The 26674-nt window shown below is 38.4% G+C and overlaps 1 protein-coding gene across 1 annotated transcript in view; it reads left to right on the top strand.

The window, feature by feature from the left end:
* The window catches only part of NAALADL2 (N-acetylated alpha-linked acidic dipeptidase like 2), an 895965-nt gene that overhangs the window by 824730 nt on the left and 44561 nt on the right, over positions 1-26674 (top strand). Inside the window, exon 14 of the mRNA XM_052645317.1 lies at positions 737-935. Coding sequence (XP_052501277.1) covers positions 737-935 — 199 coding nt within the window. The remainder of the gene's footprint in view (positions 1-736; positions 936-26674) is intronic.

Raw genomic sequence — 26674 nt, 5'->3', positions numbered from 1 at the left:
TCTAGTAAAGCAAAAAGACCCCAGTAGACATACAACATAGAGTAACATATTCTCAGAAGAGAAGATAATTCCTTTTACAGTTTCTTTTTTCTCCTTGAAACCCAGGATATTCCATTAAGAGTATGAATTTTAAGTCAGAAAGATCAGTCTTCTAATTCTTACCTATCACTTACTTTATGATCTAAGGCAGTTTGCTTACCTTTACTCTCAGCTTCTATGAAAAGACATGCCAATACAATGTTTGGTGAATATTAAATGAGATAATTGTGTGAAGTGTCTGTGTCAAATGGCTTGACAGTGTTGAGAATGTTGCATTCTTTCAACCATCAGTTTATATTTACTGGTGATATTATTATCAGCAGTGGGTTTCCTTGGTGGCTCAGATGGTGAAGAATCTGCTTACAATGCAGGAGACCTGGGTTTGATCTCTGGGTTGGGAAAATCCCCTGGAGAAGGAAATTGCAACCCACTCCTGTTCTCTTGCCAGGAGAATCCTACAGACAGAGGAGCCTTGTGGGCTACAGTTCATGGGTTCCCAAAGAGGCAGACATGAGTGAGTGACTAACACACAGTAGTAATAAATTTAATACTCAGTAGAATGTATTAGAATATTTTTGGTGGAAAGATTTTAAGTTGAATTAATGGTAAATCTTCCTTTTGACATCATGATTATAAAATGTTTATATTGTGCCTTTGAGATGCTCTGATCTATGACTGGCCTACTTATCTTTACCAGGTGATCAAACCAGCACCCCTCAACTGCTAGCCCTGGCCTCACGCCTGCGGGAGAGTGCTGAACTCTTTCAGTCAGATGAGATGCGTCCTGCTAACGACCCCAAGGAAAGAGCTCCCATCCGTGTGCGGATGCTGAATGACATTCTCCAGGACATGGAGAAGAGCTTCCTAGTGCAGCATGCACCACCAGGGTTTTACAGGTAGGAAGTGTGCTCAAATTTGGTATTTTCATGCCTGTCAACGAAATATTTGTGTTTTACTTTCAGAATATGATATGTACCTTCTGTGAACATAAGGCTGTTTTGTTTTTTTTTAATGTGAAGTAGTTATTTTATCTACAATTTGAGGCTCATTCTCCTACCCTCAAAGCAAAGTTCAACTGCATACATGGTGAATAAATAAAGCTTTAGTTTTCTTTATATCTGTAGATATTGATATTATTTGTAGATATAGATATCTATATCTATGATACCAGTTTGGTTTCCCAGATGACGCTAGTGATAAAGAACCTGCCTGCCAATGCAGGAGACATGAGACAAGGGTTTGATCCCTAGGCTGGGAAGATTCGCTGGAGAGAGAATGGCTGCTCACTTCAGTTCTTGCCTGGAGAATTCCATGGACAGAGGAGCCTGGCGGGCAGTCCATGGGGTTGCAAAGAGTCAGATATGATTGAAGTGACTTGACAGAGCACAGCATGTGATACTATTTAGCTGTATCATCTAAAAAATGACTAAGAATTTTTACATTAAATTCAATGTGAATCGAATGTGATATAGCTACTGAAAAACTAAATGTGTTGTAGGTTGTATTGGGAGAAATACTGAATCTGTAGATAAGCCTATGTTTTTATCCTAGTAAGTCTATGTTTACAACTTTGTGTTTAATTCTAGAAACTATTTACATTTTAAGAGGGAATTAAATATGTTTAATAACTGACTCAATGGCATGAATTTGTGCAAAGTCCCAGAGATAGTGGAGGACAAAGAAGCTTGGTGTGCTATAGCCCATGGGGTTGCAAAGAGTTGGACATGACTTAGTGGCTGAACAACAACAGCAAAATATTCAGGGGGGAGAGGAATTTATAGGAAGGTTGCAGCAACCAGGTTATGAGACATATTTGGTTAGAGGGCCACAATACAGTGATTTCTGAAAATATTTTCACAATTTTAACAGATACTTTAATAAAACATTGTCATATTCAATTTAATCTCTTAGAGGATCACACAAGCACATACTTGTTTTTCTGGTTCTCAGAAATAGTAGAAATGAAACAAAGAGGGCAAGTAGAGTTTCAAAAAATAAAACATTTTAATTTTTTAAATTAGTAACATTCATTGACTTCTTAATATGGATACTTAATTTGGATACTATGTTAAGCCCATTCCATGTATTAATTAATTTAATCCTGGCAAAGGGTCAATGGATCAGATATTCTTAGGGTCTCCATTTTACAGATGAGGAAACTGGGCTCAAAAATGCTAAATGTCATGCTAAATGACTTGCCAAAATAGTAAAGCAGACTTGAGAATATACTGTCTCTCACTTTACTAATAAAATGTTGTTTGTTTGTTTGTTTTTTACTTTATATTGGAGAATAGTTGATTACCAAAGTGTTAGTTTCAGGTGTACATCAAATTAATTTAATCATATTTCAGTCACATCTTTTCCAAACTCTTTCATACTTAGGTTGTTAGAGAGTATTGAGCATCATGACCTAGGCTATTCAGTTTGTTTTTTAAATAAGTTAATTTGTATCATTTTTTTTTTAGATACCACATTTAATTGATACCATAGATATATGTCTTTGTCTGACATTTCAGTGAGTATGATAATCTCCAAGTACATCCATGTTGTTACAAATGGCATTATTTCATTCTTTTTAATGGCTAAGAACTATTCTATTGTACATATAAACCACATCTTCTTTTTCTATTACTCTGTCAATGGACATTTAGGTGACTTCCATGTCTTGGCTATTGTAAACAACACTGCAATGAACATGGGGTGCATGTATCCTTTCAAATCACGGTTTCTTCCAGATATATATGTTCAGGAGTGGGACTGCTGGATCATATGCTGGATCTATCTTCAGTTTCTTAAGGAAGCTTCATATGGTTCTCTATAGTGTCTGAACCAATTTTCATTCCCACCAAGAGTACAGGAGGGCTCCCTTTTCTACACATCTTCTCCAGCATTGACTGCAGATGTTTTGATGATGGCCATTCTGACCTGTGTGAGATGATGTCTCACTGTAGTTTTGATCTACAGATCTCGCTGTAGTTTCGATTTGTGGATAAATTGAAAAAGCCCTGCAACCTTGGGATCCCGCTTGATCATGGTGTGTAACAATTTTAACATGTTGTTGGATTCATTTTGCTAGTATTTTGTTGAGGATTTTTACATGTATATTCATCAGTGATATTAACCTGTACTTTTCTTGTGGCATCTTTGTCTGTTTTTGATATCAGAGTGATGGTAGCCTCACAGAATGTGTTTGGAAGTGTTCCTTCCTCTGAAATACTTTGAAATACGTCAGAAAAATAAGTGTTAGCTTCAGAAGGATAGGTGCTAACTCTCCTCTAAGTGTTTGGCAGGACTTATCTGTGAAGGCCTCTGATCCTGGACTTTTGTTTCTTGAAGTGAAAGTGAAGTCGCTCAGTCGTGTCCGACTCTTTGCAACCCCGTGGACTGTAGCCCACCAGGTTCCTCTGTCCATGGGATTTTTCAGGCAAGAATACTGGAGTGGGTTGTCGTTTCCTTCTCCAGGGGGTCTTCCCGACCCAGGGATCGAACCCAGGTCTCCCGCATTGCAGGCAGACACTTTAACCTCTGAGCCACCAGGGAGGTTTTTTCTGTTTTTGTTTTTTTTTTGTAATGTTCCCTAAACTCTATTATGATAACTTCTTTACAAATGTTTATCCCTGAATTTTCCCCTTGAAAAACATTAGTTATGAGTATAAAAACATGCATTTATACCAAGTTCAGTCGTGGGGCTTTGGGTTTTGAGCTACTGTTGTTGTTCAGCCACTGCAAGTTGTGTCACTCTCTGCAACCCCACGGACAGCAGCATACCAGGCCTCCCTGTCCTTCACCATCTCCCAGAGTTTGCCTAAGTTCGCATCCATAGAATTAGTGATGCCATACAACCATCTCATCCTCAATCACCTGTTCTCTTTCTGCCTTCCATCTTTCAAAGCATCAGGGTCTTTTCCAATGAATCAGCTGTTCACATCAGGTGGCCAAATTATTGGAGCTTCAGCTTTAACATCAATCATTCCAATGAATATTCAGGGTTGATTTCCTTTAGGATTGACTGGTTTGATCTCCTTGCAGTCTAAGGGACTCTCAAGAATCTTCTCCAGCACCAGAGTTTGAAGGCATCAATTCTTTGGTGCTCTGCCTTCCTTATGATCCAACTCTCACATCTGTACCTGACTACTGGAAAGGCCATGGCCTTGGCTATATGGACTTTTGTTGGCACAGTGAATTTTTTTTTTTTTTTTTTTTTGCTTTTTGATATGCTGTCTAGGTTTGTCATAGCTTTTCTTCCAAGGAGCAGGTGTCTTAATTTCATGGTTGTAGTCATTTCTACAGTGATTTTAGAGCCCAAAAGAGGAAATAATTTACTGCTTCCACCTTTTCCCCTTCTGTTTGCCATGAAGTGATGGGGCTGGATGCCATGATCTCAGATTTTTTTTTTAATACTGAGTTTTAAGCCAATGTTTTTCACTCATTTTTTACCCTCATCAAGGGGCTCCTAGTTCACCTTCGTTTTTTGCCATTAAACTGGTATTATATGAATATCTGAGGTTGTTGATATTTCTCCTAGCAATCTTGAGTCCAAATTGTAACTCATCCATCCTGGCATTTTCCATGATGTGCTCCCATAAGTTCAATAAACAGGGTGACAATAAACAGCCTTGTCATACTCCTTTCTCAATTTTGAACCAATCAGTTGTTCCAAATAATGTTCTAACTGTTGCTTCTTGACCCATATACAGGATTCTCAGGAGACAGGTAAGACGGTCTGGTATTCCCGTCTCTTTGAGCTATGCATTATATAATTTAGAATCAGTGACTCTGTGCTTGTAATAAAATGCTAGCAAGTTGATCTTAAAAATTTTTGGCATCTTGAAACTGAAAATTGACTAATCGTGTCTACCTGGACCTTAAGGGAAAAAGCAGAAGAAACGCTGGTGCTTGTTTCAGTTTTTTCGCAGTACAGTATATACTCCAGTGTACACTCCAGTACTCATCTGGTGTACAGTCCAAGTACATATCTGGAGCACATCTGTATCACTTGTGCCTTGTATACAGTCCCATGTACAGTAGTGTACAGCCAGTGTACACTGTGTACAGTCCAGTGTACAGTCCATGCACATCCAATGTATACTGTATACAGTCAGTGTACAGTATAGTGTAAAGCCAGTGTACATGGTGCATTCTAGTATACATTCCAGTGTACAGTCTAGTAAACATTCCAGTGCACATCTGTACAGTCCAAGTGCACAATTGGACACAGCTGGAACACATCTGGAACACATCTGGAAAATCAGATATAGAGGCCAAGAGCACAGCTGGAATACATCTGGAGCACAGCTGGACAATCAGATATACAGGCCAAATGCACAGCGGGAACACAGCTGGAAAATATCTGGAGCATAGCTGGACACATTTGGAGAACGATGTTCAGGCCAAATGCATAGCTGGGTGCATCTGGGACACATGTGGGCACATCTGGTGTACAGTCCACCATATGTCCAGTGTACAGTTCAGTGTATACCAGTGTACAGTGCTATATACTCCAGTGTATGTCCAGTGTACACAGTGCAATGTAATGTGCAGTGTACACTCCAGTGTACATCCAATATACAGTGCAATGTATGTCCAGTGTATGTCCAGTGTCTGTCTATTCTCCAGGTCCATAAAATCCTATGAATGGCTTTAGAGTCATTCTTAGAAGAAATGGCAAAGAAACAGATAGTCAATAGATTCAAAGAAGGAAGGATAAAAGAAATAAAATTTAAGTGACCTGAAAACTGGATTGCTTGACACTGAATTCAGGTCAGTGATGTGCCAGAGCTTTCTTGTTCGGGCCCACACAAGCAACATTAAAAACATCAGGAATTTTGCCAGCTGATTGTCAAGCCCTTTGTAGCTTGAAATTATCAAGCACTACACATCAGGACTTTTGGTTATTAGGAAGTCTATGTTCGAGTGGACAATTGACATCCCTGATTATGGTACAGTCAGTCCAAGCTCATGTCCACGCAACAGGTGACTCCACTGAAACTCCTGCATGCCAGTGTCTGGCAGTTCATGTCCTAAGTATCTCCCTGGTGTGTTCCTTTTCTCTCACCCTGCCATCTCTGCCTTAGTTCCTATCTTGATGGTCTCTGTCCTAGATGACTGCTGTTGCCTCCCCGCCAACTCTACCACTGGAACAAGATTATTTTTAAACCTACCATTAGGACTTCCCTGGAGGTCCAGTGGCTAAAACTCCACACTCCCACTGCAGGCATGCAGGTTTGACTCCTGGTCAGGAAATTAAGATCCTACATGCCTCAATGTGTCTCATGATTTCCTAAAGTTCATCAGGGTGGACTGAGCTCCCCTGGGATGCATGGAGCCTCTGCGGCTCATTCTGCATCTTGTTCTTGGGTAGCAGGAGCAGAAGCTGTTGCTGGGCCATTGGGTCACCATGAGCATAAGCGGGGAGGCTCTTTAATCTACTCTTTGCCTGTCAGTTGCCATGAACAGAGAGCAGTGATACTCTAATGTGTGCTTTCTGATTTCTGAGGCCTCAGAACCATATCCAGTTTCTCCTGCCTGATCCTCTCAGAGGTTCTTCAGGATTGTTGTAAACTGAGGTCCCAAAACCTGTGTGTGCTATACTGGAGTTCCTTATACCACTAGGAGCTCCACTAGCTTCCCACAGTAACTAGAGGAGAAAACTGGCAATATAAGATCTCTACCTTCAAGGAGTTTAATTCAAGAGGTAAAATATACAAATCATAATAAATTTCCAGAATACTTATTCAAAGTACTCAATGAATGCTACAGGTAAGGTGTACTGTTGGGATTCACAGAAGAGAGAAATTACCTTCTGGCAGTCAGAAACTTTACAGAGGAAGGGAAAAATTTATCTGGTCTTCAGGAGGATATCCAATAAATTTGGGAGTGCTATAGACTGAATGTTTGTGTCCTCCCAAAATTTGTATGTTGAGACCTAATGATAATGTTTGGAGATGGGGTCTTTAGGAGATTATTAGGTCATGAGGACACTCATAAGTGGGATTAGCATCCTTACAAAAGAAACCTCCTTCACCCATACTGCTATGTGAAGACAGAGTCATCTATAGTTCACCAAGCCACACCTAACCAGACATGGAATCTGCCGGCACCTTGATCTTGGACTTCTCAGCCTCCAGAACAGTGGGAAATAATATTTGTGGTGTTTATAACTCACTCAGTATATAGTGCTATGTTGTAGCAGTCCAAACTAACTAACAAAGGGAGCATTATCAGGGAAGGATAGAGTGAATAGAGAGACACAAGGGAGAAGTTGTCTGTGGTGTGCTGGGGAGTGAAGCACAGAAAGTGGAGTCTTCTGAATTGTTATTGGGTTCATGATTATGGAAAGGTAGGAAGGAACCAAGTGATAGAGTTCCGTGCATGCTCTGTTGAGAGCTTTGGGCTTTATTTTTTTACACAAAAGATGCTATTAACAAACCTGTGTTAACTTATCTGGTCTTCCAAATAGGGTGCCCTGGAGCTGGGAAGTCAGAGAAACTGTGGATTTAGGAAATTCATGAAGTGATGAGAATATGATTTGGCATGTTATTGTCAGGAATGAAAAGCAAATCCAATTTGGGAGATGATATTAAGGAAGAATGGGAACATTTAACCAACTAGTGGCTGTGGGAATTTTATTTTGGGGTTCACATGGAGCTAGGCAGATGAACAAATGTTGAGTAGTAGAAAGAGTCTCCTCTCTGCCCATTTCTCCAGCCAGTTAGTTAAGACACTCAGTATCTTTGCTCTCCATGTAACTGTATGGAAATCTGTTAAGAAAAGTAACTTCCAAAGTCCTTTTCCTCTAAAAATCTGATTTAATGCACATTCACTGCCTTAACCCTCCCAAACTCTACAGTCAAGGGGGATCCTACTAATCCTGAGGAAGAGGTATAAGAAAGAGCACAATGATAGACTGTAGTAGTGTAACGAAAAGGTGCTAAGAGCTCCAGAGGTACTGAGATTGGTAGGCAATGGGGAGCAGACACAATGATGTATATGATCAGGGACTATCTAAGGAAAGTGTGTTGAAAACTACAAAACATTGCAAAAATATTACTACTATCAAAATTCAGCAATTCAAGATCTAACTTGTTGCCCCTGAGTAAGGAGGAGATTACGTATTTTCTTAGGAATTCTGAATCTTCTCTCTCCCTCCTTCTTTTATTGTAGTTCTAATATGGACTGCTTTCCTGCTCCAGGCAACTGGCATATCTGCAGATGATATATTGTGGCACCTGTGTTTTGTTGTTGGATTCCTTTTAGCTCCCTATAGTTCTCAGCAAAGGTGGACTAAGCAGTATAATCCAGTGATCTCTTCATTCTCCAATAAAATAGATATTTACTAAAAACAGAGTGGTTTTAGGTTTAGAGGAAAATTGAGCAGAAAGGACAGAGTTCTTATACAACCCTTCATAGGCACAGTTCCCTCAGCTCCCAACACATAGTTCCCTATTATTAACATCTTATAGCAATGTAGTACATTTGTTACAGTTGATGAGCCAATGTTGATGTATTATTAACTAAAGTTCATAATTTATATTAGGATTCATTTTTTTGTTCTTTACATTCTATGGATTTTGGCAAATGTTTAATGGCACACAGCCACCATTTCAGTATCATACAAAATAGTTTCTTTACCCTAAAAAAATCTGTGTTCCACCTATCCCTCCCTCCACCTCTGGCAATCACTGATCTTTTTACTGTCTCCAAGTCATATAGTTTGAATCATACAGCATGTAACCTTCACATTTAGGCCTCATCACTAAGCAATAAGAATTTGTTTCTTTCTTATTAATTTCTCTTTATCACTGAACCATATTCCACTGCACAGATGTACTAGTTTGTTTATCCATACACCAATTGGAGGACATTTTAGTTGCTTTCAAATTTTCACGGTTATGAACTAAGCTGTAATGTACATCTGTGGGCAGGTTCTTGTGCAGATGTATATTTTCAACTCATTTGGGTAAATACCAAGAAGCACAACTGCTGTATCATATAATAAGCCTATGTATAGTTTTGTAAGAAACTGCCAAACTGCCTTCCAAATTGGCTGTACCATTTTGCATTCCCAATAGCAAAAGAAACACTTTTGGTTGCTCCACTTCCTCATTAGCATTTGCTGTTGTCAGTATTGTGAAGTTCATTCATTTCAAGAGATGGGTAATGTTATCCCATTGTTTTCGACTGAAATTCTCTAATGACATATGATGTTGAGCATCATTTTATATATTTACTTTCTATCTGTATACCTTCTTTGGTGAGGTGTTTGTTCATATATTTTCCCTATCTTTTCAGTTATATGTTTCCTTACTGTTGAGTTTTTAAAATCTCTTTTTATATTTTAGATGCCAAAACTTTATCAGGTATGAATGCTGCAAATATTTTTTAAGAGTGACTGTGGCAGAGCAGAAGTTTTAAATTTTAATGAAATCTAACATATCAATTTTTTTTCATCGATTATTCCTTTGGTATTATATCTAAGCCCATCATCAAACCCAGGCTCAGATCTAGAATTTTCTCCTATGTTGTCTTCTAGTTATTTTATAGTTTGGTATTTTATATTTAGGTCACTGATCCATTTCCAATTAATTTTTATGAAAGATATAAGGTCACTGTCTAGATTCATTATTTTTGCATGTGGATATCTTATGCCAGCACTATTTGTAGGAAAAAAAACAAACAAACTATTCTTTCCCATTGAATTACCTTTCTTCTTTTCCCATACAGTTTTGGATTATCTCTTGGGTAAAGACATAGGCAATGGCAAGCCACTCCAGTACTCTTGCCTGGAAAATCCCATGGATGGAGGAGCCTGGTAGGCTGCATGGGGTCGTGAAGAGTCAGACACAACTGAGCGACTTCACTTTTCACTTTCATGCATTGGAGAAGGAAATGGCAACCCACTCCAGTGTTCTTGCCTGGAGAATCCCAGGGACGGGGGAGCCTGGTGGGCTGCCGTCTATGGGGTTACACACAGTCGGACACAACTGAAGCGACTTAGCAGCAGCAAAGACATAGGAGTGGAATTGCTATTCCTATGATGAAACAGAAAGGCTCAAGAGGGGTGATATTCCCTTCCCCAAGTTGCAATAATATCACAGTAATTACCCTTTGACAAAATATAGCACCCTGACAAAGTTTCCTATCTGGAGATTAGGGCTTTTTGATAGAGAAGATTCTGGAGGATTTCCTGATATTTAACTTTTTTCTGCCACAACCATCAGGGGATTTTTCTCAACTTCTTACATGATTTAGAATACCTCTACTGGAGATGGAGACAAGATGATGGGGTAGAAAGACAAGAGCTCACCTCATTTTTATGGAAATAGGAGAATCACTAATGGCTGAACAACCATCAGGAAAATAAAGGTTGGAACCTACCAAAAAGATATCCTATATCCAACGACAAGCAGCCATTACAAGTCAGTAGGAGAGGAATAACTGCAATAAAATCAAATCTCATACTCACCAGGTGAGTGATGAACAAACTGGAAAATAATTATACCACAAAAGTTCTCCCACAGAAGTGAAAGTTCTGAGCTCCATGTCAGGTTCCATGGCTTAGGGTTCTGGCAATGGGAAAAGAAGCCCCCAGAGAATTTGGCTTTGAAGACCAGTGGTATTTGATCCCAGGAAATCCACACGACTGGGGGAAACAGAAACTCCACTTTTGGAGGGTCCACACAAAGTCTCATGCACATAAGGATCCAGGGAAAAAGAAGTAGCCTCATAAGAGCATGGGCCAGACCTACCTGCTAGTACTGGAGGATCTCCTGCAGAGGCCCAGGGTGTTAAATCTCACCAACTTTATAGGGGTCCCAAAGGAGAAAGGACCTGAGAAAATATTTGAAGAGATTATAACTGAAAAGTCCCCAGCATGGGATAGTCAACTAAATCCAGGAAGCACAGAGTCCCAGCCAGGATAAATACAAGAAGGAACATGCCTCGATGCACAGTAATCAAACTGACAAAAGCTAAAGGCAGGGCTACTGCCTCAGCCCCCATGGGGCTGACCAACATCCAACAGCTGGTCAACAAGGATCAGTAGTGGGACAACCAGGGCACTGGGCATGTCATCCAACTATGTGGAATGGCTGAAAGGCATGTCCCTGCTAGTTAGGACCTGGCAAAATGTAGTCCACTGGAGAAAGGAATGGCAAACCAAATCACTATTCTTGCCGTGAGAACCCCTTGTACAGTATGAAAAGGCAAGAAGATATGACATTGAAAGAAGACCCCCATCCCCCGTCCCCCAGGTCAGTAACTGTCTGATATGCTACGGAGGAAGAGCAGAAAAATAGCTTCAGAAAGAAGGAAGAGGCTGAGCCAAAGCAGAAAGGATGCCCACTTGTGGATATGTCTGGTGGTGAAAGTATAGTTTGATACTGTAAAGAACAGTATTGTATAGGAACCTGAAATGTTAGGTCCATGAATCAAGTTAAACTGGATGTGGTCAAACAGGAGATAGCAAGAGTGAACATTGATATTTTAGGAATCAGTAAACTAAAATGGACAGGAATGGGTGAGTTTAATTGAGAAGACCATTATATCCACTACTGTGGGAAAGAATCCCTTAGAAGAAATGGAGTAGCCCTCGTAGTGAACAAAAGAGTCTGAAATACAGTACTCTGAAATACAGCAATCTGAAAAATGACAGAATGATCTCTGTTCATTTCCAAGGCAAGCCATTCAATATCATAGTCATCCAAGTCTATGCCCCAACCACTAATGCCAAAGAAGCTAAAGTTGAATGATTCCATAAAGATTTACAAGACCTCCTAGAATTATCACCAAAATAAATATGTCTTTTTCATTATAGGGGTTTGAAATACAAAAGAAGGGAGTCAAGAGATACCTGGAGTAACAGGAAATTTTGACCTTGGAGTACAAAATTAAGCAGGGTAAAGTCTAACAGATTTTTGCTAAGAGAGTGCACTGGTCATAGCAATCATCCTCTTCCAACAACACAAGAGAAGACTCTACACATGGACATCACCAGATGGTCAATATCAGAATCAGACTGATTACATGCTTTGCAGCTAAGGATGAAGAATCTCTCTACAGTCAGCAAAAACAAGACTTGGAGCTGACTCACATCATCTGCTCCTTATTGCAAACTTCAGGCTCAAACTGAAGAAAGTAGGGAAAACCACTAGTCCATCAGGTATGACCTGAATCAAATCCCATATGATTATACAGTAGAAATGACAAATTGATTTGAGGGACTAGATCTGGTAGACAGAGTGCCTGAAGAGCTATGGACAGAGGTACATACCATTGTACAGGAGGCAGTGACTAAAATCCTACCCAAGAAAAAGAAATGCAAGAAGGCAAAGTGGTTGTCTAGGAGGCCTTACAAATAGCCAAGAAAAGAGGAGAAGTGAAAGGCAAAGTTGAAGGGGAACTACATACCGAATTGAATGCAGAATTCCAAAGAATGGTAAGAAGAGATAACAAAGGCTTCTTAAGTGAACAATGCAAAGAAATAGAAGAAAACAACAGAATGGGAAAGACTAGAGATCACTTTAAGAAAATTAGAGATGCTAAGGGAGCATTTCATGTAAACATGGACACAAAAAAGAACAGAACCATTGTGGACCTAACGAGCAGAAGAGATTAAGAAGAGGTGGCAAGAATACACAGAAGAACTGTACAAAAAAATGTCTTAATGACCCACATAACCATGATGGTGTGATCACTCACCTAGAACCAGACATCCTGGAAAGTGAAGTCAGATAGGCCTTAGGAAGCATTACTATGAACAAAGCTAGTGGTGGTGATGGAATTCCAGCTGAACTGTTTCAAATCCTAAAAGATGATGCTGTGAAAGTGCTGCATTCAATATGCTAGCAAATTTGGAAAACTTAGCAGTGGCCACTGAACTGGAAAAAGACAGTTTTCATTCCAATCTCAAAGAAGGGCAATGCCAATGAATGTCCAAAGTACCACACAAATGTGCTCATTTCATATGCTAGCAAGCTAATGCTCAGAATCCTTCAGGTTAGGCTTCAACAGTATATGAACCAAGAACTTTCAGATGTACAGGCTGGGTTTAGAAAAGGCAGAGGAACCAGAGATCAAATTGCCAACATACATTGGATCAGAGAAAAAGCAAGAGAATTAAAAAAAAAAAGTCAACTTCTGCTTCACTGACTGTGCTAAAGCCTTTGACTGTGTGGATCACAACAAACTGGAAAATTCTTCAAGAGATGAGAATACCAGATCGCTTTACCTGTCTCCTGAGAAACCTGTATGCAGGTCAAGAAACAACAGTTAGAACCGTAAGTGGAATGACATACTGGTTCAAAGTTTGGATAGCAGTATGTCAAGGCTGTATTTTGTCACCTTGCTTAACTTCTATGCAGACCACATCATGAGGAATGCAGGGCTGGATGAAGCACAAGCTGGAATCAAGATTGCCAGGAGACATATCAATAACCTCAAAGATGCAGATGACACCACTCTAATGGCAGAAAGTGAAGAGGAACAGTAGAAGATGAATGTGAAAGAGGAGAGTGAAAAAGCTGGCTTAAAACTCAACATTCAAAAAATTAAGATCATGGCATTGGTCCCATCTTCAAATAGAGGGGCAAATAGAAGGGGAAAAGTGGAAACACTGACTAATTTTTTTTTGGGGGGGGGGGCTCCAAAAACACAGTGGAGGGTGACTGCAGCCATGAAATTAAAAGACACTTGCTCCTTGGAAAAAAGGTATGACAAACCTAGGCAGAGTATTAGAAAGCAGAGGCATCATTTTGCCATTAAAGGTCTGTATAGTCAAAGCTATGGTTTTTCCAGTAATCATATATAGATATGAGAGTTGGACTATAAAGAAAGCTGAGCACCAAAGAGTTGATGCCTTTGAACTGTGGTGTTGGATAAAACTCTTGAGAGTCCCTTGGACTGCAAAGAGATCCAACCAGTCCATCCTAAAGGAAATCAGTCCTGAATATTCATTGGAAGGACTGATGCTGAAGCTGAAACTCCAATACTTTGGCCACCTGACGTGAAGAACTGACTCATTTGAAAAGACCCTGATGCTGGGAAAGATTGAAAGTGGGAGGAGAAGGGAACGACAGAGGATGAGATGGTTGGATGGCATCACTAACTCAATGGACATGAGTTTGGGTAAACTCTGGGAGTTGGTGATGGACAGAGGTGCTTGGCATGCTGCAATCCATGGGGTCACAAAGAGTCAAACACGACTGAGTGACTGAACTGACTGAACATTGCTCCCAGCAAAAATGTGATTGGCAAACATTTTCTATTAATTGGCAATTCTAATATATGAGTACAAAGTATATCAATGTGACCTTACGTTCCATTATCCCAATTCATACACTAGATAAATCATCTGCATAAAATCCCATGTTTAGTCTCTCTACACATTTAAGGAGACAGCACTTTAGTAGTAAAGTTACTAAAGGTTTCCCTCTCTCCCTCCCCATTATGGATTATATACACAGACACACACACACAGACATATACACACATACGCTCTTGCATGCACTATTAATAGGGATTAGGTGGTATTATCAGGTTATTTTACCAAAGGATAGGAAATTTGGTGTTGCTCTGGTGAAGAGAAGCAGAGATCCATCCACTGCATTTGTATTGCACTAGTTTTGATTTGAGGGTATGGGGAACTGAGAAGGAAGCCAACAGGAGCCAGTGTTTAATGCTGACTGCTAAACAGAAATAGGATTCTAGGAAAGTGAACAGCCTCAAGCACCACCATTCAAAATAAATTAAAGGCTAATTATTACCTTTAAAGCAAAACTATTGGTTTGCTGCAGTATTGTCCTATTGTTCTTTCTAAATACGCGGTATTTCAGCTATACCCTGCTGAAGTCATCTGTTGCTGTTCAGTTGCTAAGCATGTCCAACTCTTTGCAACCCCCTGGATGATAGCCCGCCAGGATCCTCTGTCCTTGGGGTTTTACCAGTATAGAATACTGGAGTGGGTTGTCATTTCCTTCTCCAGGGGATCTTCCCAGACCAGGGATTGAATGTGTGTCTCCTGCATTGGCAGGTGGATTCTTTATCACTGAGGCATCTGGGAAACCCCTATATAGCCTCTTAGGAGCTATCTAAGCAACTACCTTTATAATAACGCTTTAAGAAGATGCTTCTCAGTTCCATACAATGGTTTTAATCAGGAGTTTTGGGAACACACCCATTTGAAATTTGAATGACAGCCTGTGCGTGTGTGTAGGTCTCTGGCTTTGTGTCCTTCTGAAAGCAGCTTCATAATAAAATAAATCCTTTCCAAGCTAGCCAGAATGGTCTTATGGAAAGTTCAGAGGACAGATTCAAGTCAATCCATGCCAAGATAATTTTTGTTAGCATCCTTGAAAGCAGGAAAATAGCAATGTAAATGTCAAGATGCTTCTGTCTTGAGCCAAAAATAAACAGAGCAAGCAATCCATTAAAAGTACTTTTCAAACACATAACCTCCCAAAACTTTGCTTTTGAAAGATAGTAGAATGGCTTACACTTAGGCAATCAATGACAGTAGACAAAACTATTAAAACAGTTTTTCAGGGACTCTACGATCAGGTTTTCAACTACATGCTCCAGACATACATTTGACTTTAGGAATTTTAAGATACCAAGACCCAACCCCATCTGCCCTCAAATATTTCAGGATAACAGTGATCTCACTACACGTTTTCATGGTGTTTTAATTAGAGTTATATAAGTACTAACAGAACCTCATGTTCAGTGTTTGATTGGGATAATAACCACTTTGCTCCAGTTGTACTTTTTTTCAGCAAGTTGTGGGTGGTATGAATGAGCTAAAATCCCACTATTGTTTCTCTTGTCATTAATTCTATCAGCAACGCCTCTGATTTTTTTAGACTATGAGAAAAATAACTAGTGATTAAGAATTACCATAATGCTTTTAAAATATTTATAATAGCAGCTACTTGCACATAAGAATCTATATATGAATACACTTTTATAATCTACACAATGTATAATTACTAAAAGAGGGTTGAAGACCTGATCATTGTATACATCCCCTTTTACCCTTTCATGAATAAATATATGTACTAGCTTGGTAATTATATATACCTTTCATATTTTCAAAGTTTCTACTGAAAGGAGTAAAAAAATTTTAAAAAGACTTCCAAATTTTAAAAGAACCAAATTAACATACTGAAATGCCAGCCTTTTTTTTACCCCCGATAACTCATTTTCTTATTAGTAAAACAAGGAGTGTATCCCATTGTGACAGATAATGTTCACTACAATTTGATTAGACATTGAAACACTTGCTTAAAAAATTTCAATTAACAATGACTACGTTATCAGGCTAATTAGTCTGAGATCCAGCCTGCTAGTTTCAAAATACAAATCCATGTCTGCTCAACTGTTGGGATTTTATAAAAATATCTTTTTCAAGTTTGAGATTTTATTCCATCTAAAGTGAGAAAAATTTACTGGTGTCATATTTACAAGTCAAGAAACATTGCCTTCAGTGTCTCAGGGTGAGCTGTGACTTTACGGTGTATTTAATAACATTAAGACTAGTAGTAATTATAGTACTTTTCACAGAGAAGGATTTACTTTGTACCAGGCACTATGCCGAACCTTTTCATATATTTATCTGTAACACTTCTAACAAAATTGAAAGATTGGTCTCATTGTCCCCTTTATATGGTTAAGAAAACTGAAGCATAGGAAAAGTTAATGTGTGGCAGAAAAGGGACTTGAACCTGGCTTGTTTTGTTGAAAAGCACTGCTCTGTCTACTAGATAGTACTGCATATATTTGATCCAAATTATACCTGGTGTGCTCAGAAGTCACTAATAAATTTAGTTAGATTCTAGTGCAAATGTAGCCATGTATGGAATAGGTCCAATTTGCATAAAGACTTAAGTTTCATTTGTTTTACATTTGCAGAATTGTATCCTCTAACCCTGATGGTTGTCAAAGGACAATTGTTAAGCACCAAATTTATCCGTAGTTCTGGGGGGAGTGGGGAAGATGCCCTAGTATCCAATTAACCCAAAATATTGACTAATCTTTCATGTCTTCATAAACCTTAGATGCAATTAAAAGAGGGACTTCTGTCTGCTAATGTCATAGTTAGAAATGTTCTTATATAAATAATAGTATAAAATAGAGGAGGAATCACTAGATTAGGAATTTAGAGATATGGGTTTAGATCTAAAAGGTCCACTAATCAAATAATCCTATAAGTCACTTAAATTTCCATGACATTCATTCTTTTAACCAATTAAGTAAGAAAAAACAAACTAAGATAATGGAAATATTAGTTGAGAAAGTATAACATTCTGACTTAAAAAATAATTTTTGAAATAATTATTTCAATGAGGGAAAAAAATAACAAAATCTAGATTCTTCAGGAAACCCTGTTCAATGTTTTGACACTTGCTTCTCTCTCCTTAATCATATCACACATTTTATCTATCATCAATACAACTTATCTTAACATTTGTAGGTATACATTTGTTGCTGATTTAATATGATTCAAGGAAAATAATGATTCAATAAAAGGTAGAGGAACCAGAGATCACCATCCTTTGGATCATAATGAAAGCAAGAGAATTCCAGGAAAAAAGTCTACTTCTGCTTCATTGACTAAGCTAAAGCCTTTGACTATGTGGATTACAACAAACTGCGGAAAATTCTTAAAGAGATGGGAATACTAGACCACCTTACCCGTCTCCTAAGAACCTATATGCAGGTCAAGAAGCATGTACACCCGTGGTGGATTCATGTCAATGTATGGCAAAACCAATACAGTATTGTAAAGTAAAATAAAGTAAAAATAAAAATTAAAAAAAAAAAAAAACAGATGGAAAAATGGACTGATTCCAAATTGGTAAAGGAATATGTCAAGGCTGTATATTGTCACCCTGCTTATGTAACTGATATGCAGAGTACATCATGTGAAGTGCCAGGCTACATGGATCATAATCTGGAATCAAGATTGCCAGGAGAAATATCAATAACTTCAGGTATGCAGATGATACCACCCTAATGGCAGAAAGTGAAGAGGAGCTAAAGAGCCTCTTGATGAAGGTGAAAGAGGAGAGAGAAAAAATTGGCTTAAAACTTAACATTCAAAAAGCCAAGATCATGGCATCTGGTCCCAACACTTCATCTCAAACAGATGGGGAAACAATGGTAACAGTGACAGACTTTATTTTTTTGAGCTCCAAAATCACTGCAGATGGTGACTGCAGCCATAAAATTAAAAGACACTTGCTCCTTGGAAGAAAAGCTATGACAATCCTAGACAGAGTATTAAAAAGCGAACTCATGAGTTTACCAACAAAAGTCCATCTAGTCAAAGCTATGGTTTTTCCAGTAGTCACATATGCATGTGACAGTTGGACCAAAGAAGGCTGAGCACTAAAGAGCTGATGCCTTTGAACTGTGGTGCTAGAGAAGACTCTTGAGAGTCCCTCGAGTAGCAAGGAGATCAAACCAGTCAATCCTAAAGGAAATCAACCCTGAATATTTGTTGGAAGGACTGACTCTGAAGCTCCAAAACTTTGGTCACCTGATGCGAAGAGCCATCACTGTAAAGGACCTGATGCTGGGAAAGATTGAGGGCAGGAGGAGGAGGGGGTGACAGAGAATGAGATGGTTGGATGGCATCACCGACTCAATGGACATGAGTTTGAGCAAACTCTGGGAGACAGTGAAGGACAGTGAAACCTGATGTGCTGCAGTCCATGGTGTCACAGATATTTGGACACAACTGAGGAAGTGAACAACAATAAGGAAAATTAAGAGAGAGGATTGTGGTTGATATTTTCTTTGTACCCACTGCTACATAATGAAACTAAAATACTTGATTGCTATATAGATCATATTTTTAGTAGGTCAGATGCTCAGGGATCATATTGCCAAAAACTAGATTATTAGTAACAACATTTATTTTTTTTTATAACAAGTAGATCTTTATATCACACATACACACAGAATATGGAGCAGGTACAGTGTAATGAGAAGCACACATAGAAACAAGTGAGAGCCTGTTGACATGATTCTGTAAGTTCAGTTCAGTTCAGTTCAGTCTCTCAGTCATGTCCGACTCTTTGCGACCCCATGAATTGCAGCACGCCAGGCCTCCCTGTCCATCACCATCTCCCGGAGTTCACTCAGACTCACATCCATCGAGTCCGTGATGCCATCCAGCCATCTCATCCTGGGTCGTCCCCTTCTCCTCCTGCCCCCAGTCCCTCCCAGCATCACAGTCTTTTCCAATGAGTCAACTCTTCGCATGAGGTGGCCAAGTACTGGAGTTTCAGCTTTAGCATCATTCCTTCCAAAGAAATCCCAGGGTTGATCTCCTTCAGAATGGACTGGTTGGATCTCCTTGCAGTCCAAAGGACTCTCAAGAGTCTTCTCCAACACCACAGTTCAAAAGCATCAGTTCTTCGGCTCTCAGCCTTCTTCACAGTCCATCTCTCACATCCATACATGACGACAGGAAAAACCATAGTCTTGACTAGGCGGACCTTAGTCAGCAAAGTAATGTCTCTGCTTTGAATATGCTATCTAGGTTGGTGTAAAGCATATATTTATTCCTGTATGCAATTCCAGTGGAATCTTTTGTTCAAATGAAAGCCTACATGAGTTACTCTAGTTGAGGTGGGGGAGAAACACAAAAGTTCCCCTTCCCCATGGTCACCTCAAGTGTCTTTATGAGTTTGCCAACCACTGCCTTTAGTGGGCTGCTTACCCAGTTTGCTCACTAAGGTTGCCAAACTACAACATTTTTAACTGAAGAAGAAAAAAAAAGCCGGGGGCGAGTTGTGATTTTATAGCCATATTGAGATGACATCAGCTTGAAAATATATAAGATTTATAAGGATAAAATGAGAATTACTCATCCTAGCATCTTCAATGAGAACTAAATATAATATATAATTTGATACATGATTGGTGTAACCCTAACTAGATAACACAACAAACCTTCAGATTACATATGGTGGGATTCTAGCATTTCCTTCCAATCTCTATTTATTAGACAAGTTTCACTGAGGAAACTAGAAGGCAACATAGGGATTCAAAGTAAGAATAGCCTGAATAGAGAGAATTTGAGGTTTGTGTGTCCATTGGAAGTGTTAGTGATATAAAGGTCAAGGAAGTTTCCATTGTGATGTATGAAATCAAGAATTATCAGAACTGAAAGAAAACCTTCAATGACAGTCCAGGTGCTTGCAGCTTTCAAGCAGGTGATTTTTAGGAGCTCTCTGGGAAAGTCTGTGAATCTTATATCTGCCATCTGCCTGCCTGCAACCATTGTTAGAAAGTATAGTTTCACTTCATCTTCTGCTTTCTAAATCCTGTGATGATTGACTTAACTGTGTATCCTTTTCTGTGCCATGAGAGCATTTGTTGACCCCTTTATTCAGAAAAATCAACTTTGTCCTTTATGCTGTTCTCTTCAGATCTTAAGTGAGCTGGGATCTGGGTTATTCTGAAATTGGTGATGATGGTCATGATGGAGGTATAGCCTAGATTTTATTGGGAGTGTTCAATGTATAATGACAACCCACTTCAGTACTCTTGCCTGGAAAATTCCATGGATGGAGGAGCCTGGTAGGCTGCAGTCCATGGGTTCGCTAAGAGTCGGACACGACTGAGGGACTTCACTTTCAGTTTCAATATATAATACATTTTTCTGTCAAGGAGAGAATATAAAGACTCAAGGATACTGCCTATAAGTATTGTAAAAATCAAAGTCAGGCATTTAATACATTTGGTGCCTATCTCTGATCTTGAAAACAACACACATAATAACTGTTGGAAGTAGGAGTTTTACCCAAGACTTTCTGGCTTTAAAACACTTCCTCATTTACTCTGACATACTCTCCCAGAGCATTTATAGAAAATTCAGTTTCACCTATGGCTCTCTCAGTACATTGTTACTGATTTTTCAGTCACTCATCCGGGTAGATATTTTCCCCATTTTGCAGATAAGGACCCTAAAGTTCAGAAAATTAAAAATTTTCCCAAAGTTAACAGAGATGGTAAATGCCACAGACTGGTAAATTATAAACTCTAGTTGCAGCCTTTCTAAATTTTATTTTTAAATTAAATTCATGACCATATTTGTAGTAACCTCACAGAAGATAAAATGGAGATTAAAGAAAAAAAAGTCCAAGTGAATAAAATAATCCTGTCTCAACCCAATAAAGAGAATCAAAAACAGAATATGTATTATCTCATGAAAAACAGACATTTAATCCTTTGTCACTACTCAGACCTCGGTTGTAAGACTGATGCCTACAGGTTTAGTGAAACTTTGTTTCTTGTATTTTGTTTGATTCTTATGTTAATTTTACTGTTTTTCTCATCTGTGAGCTAGAAATCCATGCTACTTTTTCAAAATACTTACCTAGGATTACTGCTGATTTCATTGCATTTATTAATTCAGCAAATGCTTAGTGTCCACCAAATCCCAGAACTCTGTCAGGTATTCAGAATACAGAGCTCAGAAATGTAAATATTGACCTTACCTTGTGGACTTTACCCTTTAGTGGGGAGAAAGAAAATAAGGAAACAACAAAATACATATGTAATTAAAAACTTTATAAGTGTTTAGAAGAAACACAAAGTTTTATAAGTGTCTAGCAGAAACAGGACTTTTTCTCTTAAGGTATCCAAATGGCTTGGGAGAGATTGGGTTTAGATTAGAAATAGACAAGGGCCTAGAATCATGAAGAAGGAGGTTAGATGTTATTTTCAGTATATTTTAATCTGATTCTAAGTAGAGGGTAATAATTTTATCTATCTATTCATTCATCCATCGATTTGTTCATCCATCCATCCTTGTCTGCTATGTGAAAAAGGAATTGTAGAGGTAATGAAAGAACTGGGGAGATTTAAAATGATGTGATACAAAAATAAACTCAAAATGGCTTAAAGCTTAAATATAAGACATGACAATATAAAACTCCTAGAAAAGAACATAGGCCATTATTCCAATGCAATATAAATAAAAGTAAAATAAGTAAAAGGGACATAATTAAGCTCAAAAGCTTTTGTTCAGCAAGAGAAAACATAAACAAAACAAAAAGACAACCTGTAGACTGGTAGAAAATATTTGCAAATGACACAACTGGCAAGGGATTAATTTCCAAAATTTAAAACCAACTCATGCAGCTCAATATCAAAACAAACAAACAAATAAACAAATAAAAGACGGGCAGAATAGAGCACATACAGATGGCCAAGAAGCATATTAAAAGATGCTCAGCATCGCTAATTATTATAGGAATGCAAATCAAAGTTACAGTGAAGTTGTTACTTCACACTTGTCAGAATGACCATCATCAAAAATCGACAAATGCTGGATAGAATATGGAGAAAAGGGACTCCTCCTATACTGTTGTTGGGAATGTCAAGTGGTACAGCTACAATGGAAAATGGTATGGAGGTTCCTCGAACAACTAAAAGTAGAGCTACCGCATGATCCAGCAATCCCATTCCTGGGCATACATCTGGACAAAGCTATAATTCACCTCCAATAGCATTGTTTGTAGTAATGTTTACTAAAGCCCACTTGACTTCACATTCCAGGATGTCTGGCTCTAGATTGAGTGTTCACACCATTGTGGTTATCTGGATCATTAAGACCTTTTTTGTATGGTTCTTCTGTGTATTCTTGCCACCTCTTCTTAATATCTTCTGCTTCTATTAAGTCCATAACTTTTATGTCCTTTATTGAGCCCATTTTGCATGAAATGTTCCCTTGATATCTCTAATTTTCTTAAAGAGATCTCTAGTCTTTCCCATTCTATTGTTTTCTTCTTGTTCTTTGTATTGTTCACTTATTACAAGGCTTTCTTATCTCTCCTCTCTACTCTTTGGAACTCTGCAATCAGATGGGTATATATTTCCTTTTCTCCTTTGCCTTTTGCTTCTCTTCCTTTCTTAGCTCTTTTTGAGGCCTCTTCATTTTGCCTTTTTGCATTTCTTTCTCTTGGTGATGGTTTTGGTCACCGCCTCCTGAGAGTGTTACAAACCTTCATCCATAGTTCTTCACACACTCTATCAGACCAAATCCTTTGAGTCTATTTCTCACTTCCATTGTATAATCATAAGGCATTTGATTTAGGTCATACCTGAATTGCCTAGTGGTTATTCCTACTTTCTTCAATATAAGCCTGAATTTTGCAGTGAGGAACTCATGATTTGAGCCACAGTCAGGTCCTGGTCTTACTTCTGCTAACTGTATAGAGCTTCTCAATCTTTGACTGCAAAGAGTATAATCAATCTGATTTCAGTATCTGGTGATGTACATATATAAAGTCAACCGACCTTGGTTATACTACTATCATGCAAATATAGATGAATTTTACATAAGCGACTCAAGTGACTGTTGGTTCTTATGAGGGATACTGGATATCCCATTGATATCCTGGGATGACTGTACATAAATAGAGAAAGTTACCAAAATTTATGAGATGAATGAATTAAATGATAATCACACAATTTTTGATTAAGTAGAAGAAATTTCATTAATTTAGAAATATTTCAAATATAAAACACTAATGAGTTGAGGTCATTGAAATCTGACAAAAGCTACTCTAAATTTGATGCAAAATTAATCAGTTAAAGGTTTGAAGAAATCTGACTTTAAGGGTTATCAAAACTTTCACTTGTGACTTATAGTAATAAATATATAGACAGAGGAGCAAACATTTTCTGAAATAAACTGAAAGAAAGTTTATCTCCAGAAATTAATCTAGAAAAGCATTTTCCTATTTTTCTAAATTCTTAATGTTAATTCTGGAATAATTTTCTCTTTATCCATTTGATATTCTAAGTTATGACCAACCTGGATAGCGAATCAAAAAAACAGAGATATTACTTTGCCAATAGAGGTCTGTCTAGACAAGGCTATGGTTTTTCCAGTGGTCATGTATGGATGTGAGAGTTGGACTGTGAAGAAAGCTGAGCACAAAAGAATTGATGCTTTTGAACTGTGGTGCTGGAGAAGACTCTTGTGAGTCCCTTGGACTGCAAGGAGATCCAACCAGTCCATCCTAAAGGAGACCAGGCCTGGGTGTTCATTGGAAAGACTGATGCTGAGGCTGAAACTCCAGTACTTTGGCCACCTCATGAGAAGAGTTGACTCATTGGAAAAGACCCTGATACTGGGAGGGATTGGGGGCAGGAAGAGAAGGGGACAACAGAGGATGAGATGGCTGGATGGCATCATCAACTTGATGCACATGAGTTTGGGTGAACTCCGGGAGTTGATGATAGACAAGGAGGCCTGGTGTGCTGTGATTCATGTGGTCACAAAGAGTCAGACATGACTGAGTGACTGAACTGAATGAACTGAACTGATTCTACTTTAGAAAGGAAAAACTGGCACTATGAACCAGCTTTTTGAAAATGTCTACCATTTTTTTCAGAACTTTCTATTTAATTTCACAGTTAATAGTTAAGAAAAGGGGATAATTGAGAACAAAGAGAATTTCTAGCAACTTGCAGACAAGATACTTAATATTTAGAGCAGATATTATTTTCTTTGCTCCTTAACTTTTGTATTCAACAAGGCTGCATTTTATTGGATTTGAATGATACTATGTAAAGTTAGATTGAGACAGCATATCTTCCAAACTCCCTGGTGGAGCATACATAAGCTTTGATTAGAAAATAAGACCTACTATAATTAGAAATTTAAAAAAAAAATTGGAGACACTTTAACTGGCATATATGAAGGCTATTCTTTCCAAAAATATTTGGCCCTGCTTCCTTCCATTTCACATTCTTGTATAAAGAGCAGATTATTATTTACATGTAATTATTTCTGGGTGAGAAAGAGAAGGTAAGGTGAATTTTTATTCTATATTAGGATTAGCCAAATATAAGCAGGCAGATACAAATAGAATTTCTTCCCAATATTAATTAGCCATTTAAAGTGATAACCACAAGTATTCTTACCTTATCAGTCATAGTATTTAAGCTGAAATCAGCACAACCTCTATTAGAAAATAGAAACTCATCTAGTCCAGATCATCATGGTTAAAATCTTTTGTTCATATGAGAAGCCTATATTCTTGATTTCCTCCCTCTTGTATACCCTTGCATTTATTCCATTGACAAGTTCTATAGATTCTACCTATAAATTGTTACAAATTCATCTTCTCTCCATTCATACTTCTGTTGATATGATCTCTAGTGATAAATTTTATATATCAACTTGTCTATGCTGCCCAGTTGTTTGGTCAAATACTAAAGTTTGAATACATTGTTATGCAGGCACTATGTGATTAAAATTTGCCATCAGTTGACTTTCATTAAAGGATGTTATTCTTGTTAATGTGAATGGCATTCATCAAATCAGTTGAGGTCCTTAAGAGCAAAAACATGTTCTAGGGACAAAGAAGGAATTCTGCCTCAATACCATAATATAGAAGTCTATCCTAATTCCCAGCCTACTGTTGGGCTTACAAATTTCAGATTTAAGACTGCAGTGTCAACCCTTGCCTGATATCCAGTCTTCCTACCCTACAGATTTTGGACTTCCAATACTTCACAACCACAGGAATCAATTTCTTTAAGTCTATCTATCTCTACCTTCCTATCTATCTTAGTTCAGTCACCAGTGGTGTCCAACTCTTTGCAACGCCATGGGCTGCAGCACGTCAAGCTTCCCTGTCCATCACCAACTCCTGGAGCCTACTCAAACTCATATCCATTGAGTCAGTGATGCCATCTGACCATCTCATTCTTTTGTCATCCCCTTCTCCTGCAACCTTCAATTTTTTCCAGCATCAGGGTCTTTTCCAATGAGTCAGTCCTTCGCATCAGGTGGCCAAAGTATTGGAGTTTAAACTTCAGCATCAGTCCTTCCAATGAATATTTAGTAATGATTTCCTTTAGTATTGACTGGCTGGACCTCCTTGCAGTCAAATAAACCAGAAGTAGATGTTTTTCTGGAACTCTCTTGCCTTTTCCATGATCCAGCGGATGTTGGCAATTTGATCTCTGGTTCCTCTGCCTTTTCTAAATCCAGCTTGAACATCTGGAAGTTTTCGGTTCACATACTGTTGAAGCCTCACTTGGAGAATTTTGAGCATTACTTTGCTAGCATGTGAGATGAGTGCGATTGTGTGGTAGTTTGAACATTCTTTGGCATTGCCTTTCTTTGGGATTGGAATGAAAACTGACCTTTTCCCAGTCCAGTGGCCACTGCTGAGTTTTGCAAATTTGCTGGTATATTGAGTGCAGGACTTTAACAGCATCATCTTTCAGGATTTGAAATAGCTCAACTGGATTTCCATCACCTCCACTAGCTCTGTTCGTAGTGATGCTTCCTAAGGGCAACTTGACTACACATTTCAGGATGTCTGGCTTTAGCTGAGTCATCACACCATTGTGGTTATCTCAGTCATGAAGATCTTTTCTGTATAGTTCTGTGTATTCTTGACACCTCTTCTTATTACCTTCTGCTTCTGTTAGGTCCATACCATTTCTATCTGTTATTGTGCCCATCTTTGCATGAAATATTCCCTTGGTATCTCTAATTTTCTTGAAGAGATCTCTAGTCTTTCTGATTGTATTGTTTTCCTCTATTTCTTTGCACTGATCACTAAGGAAGGCTTTCTTATCTCTCCTTGCTATTCACTGA

The sequence above is a fragment of the Budorcas taxicolor genome, chromosome 1 (genome assembly GCF_023091745.1).
Source record: "Budorcas taxicolor isolate Tak-1 chromosome 1, Takin1.1, whole genome shotgun sequence".
Taxonomy (NCBI): domain Eukaryota; kingdom Metazoa; phylum Chordata; class Mammalia; order Artiodactyla; family Bovidae; genus Budorcas; species Budorcas taxicolor.
This window is presented reverse-complemented; position numbering and strand designations above follow the sequence as displayed.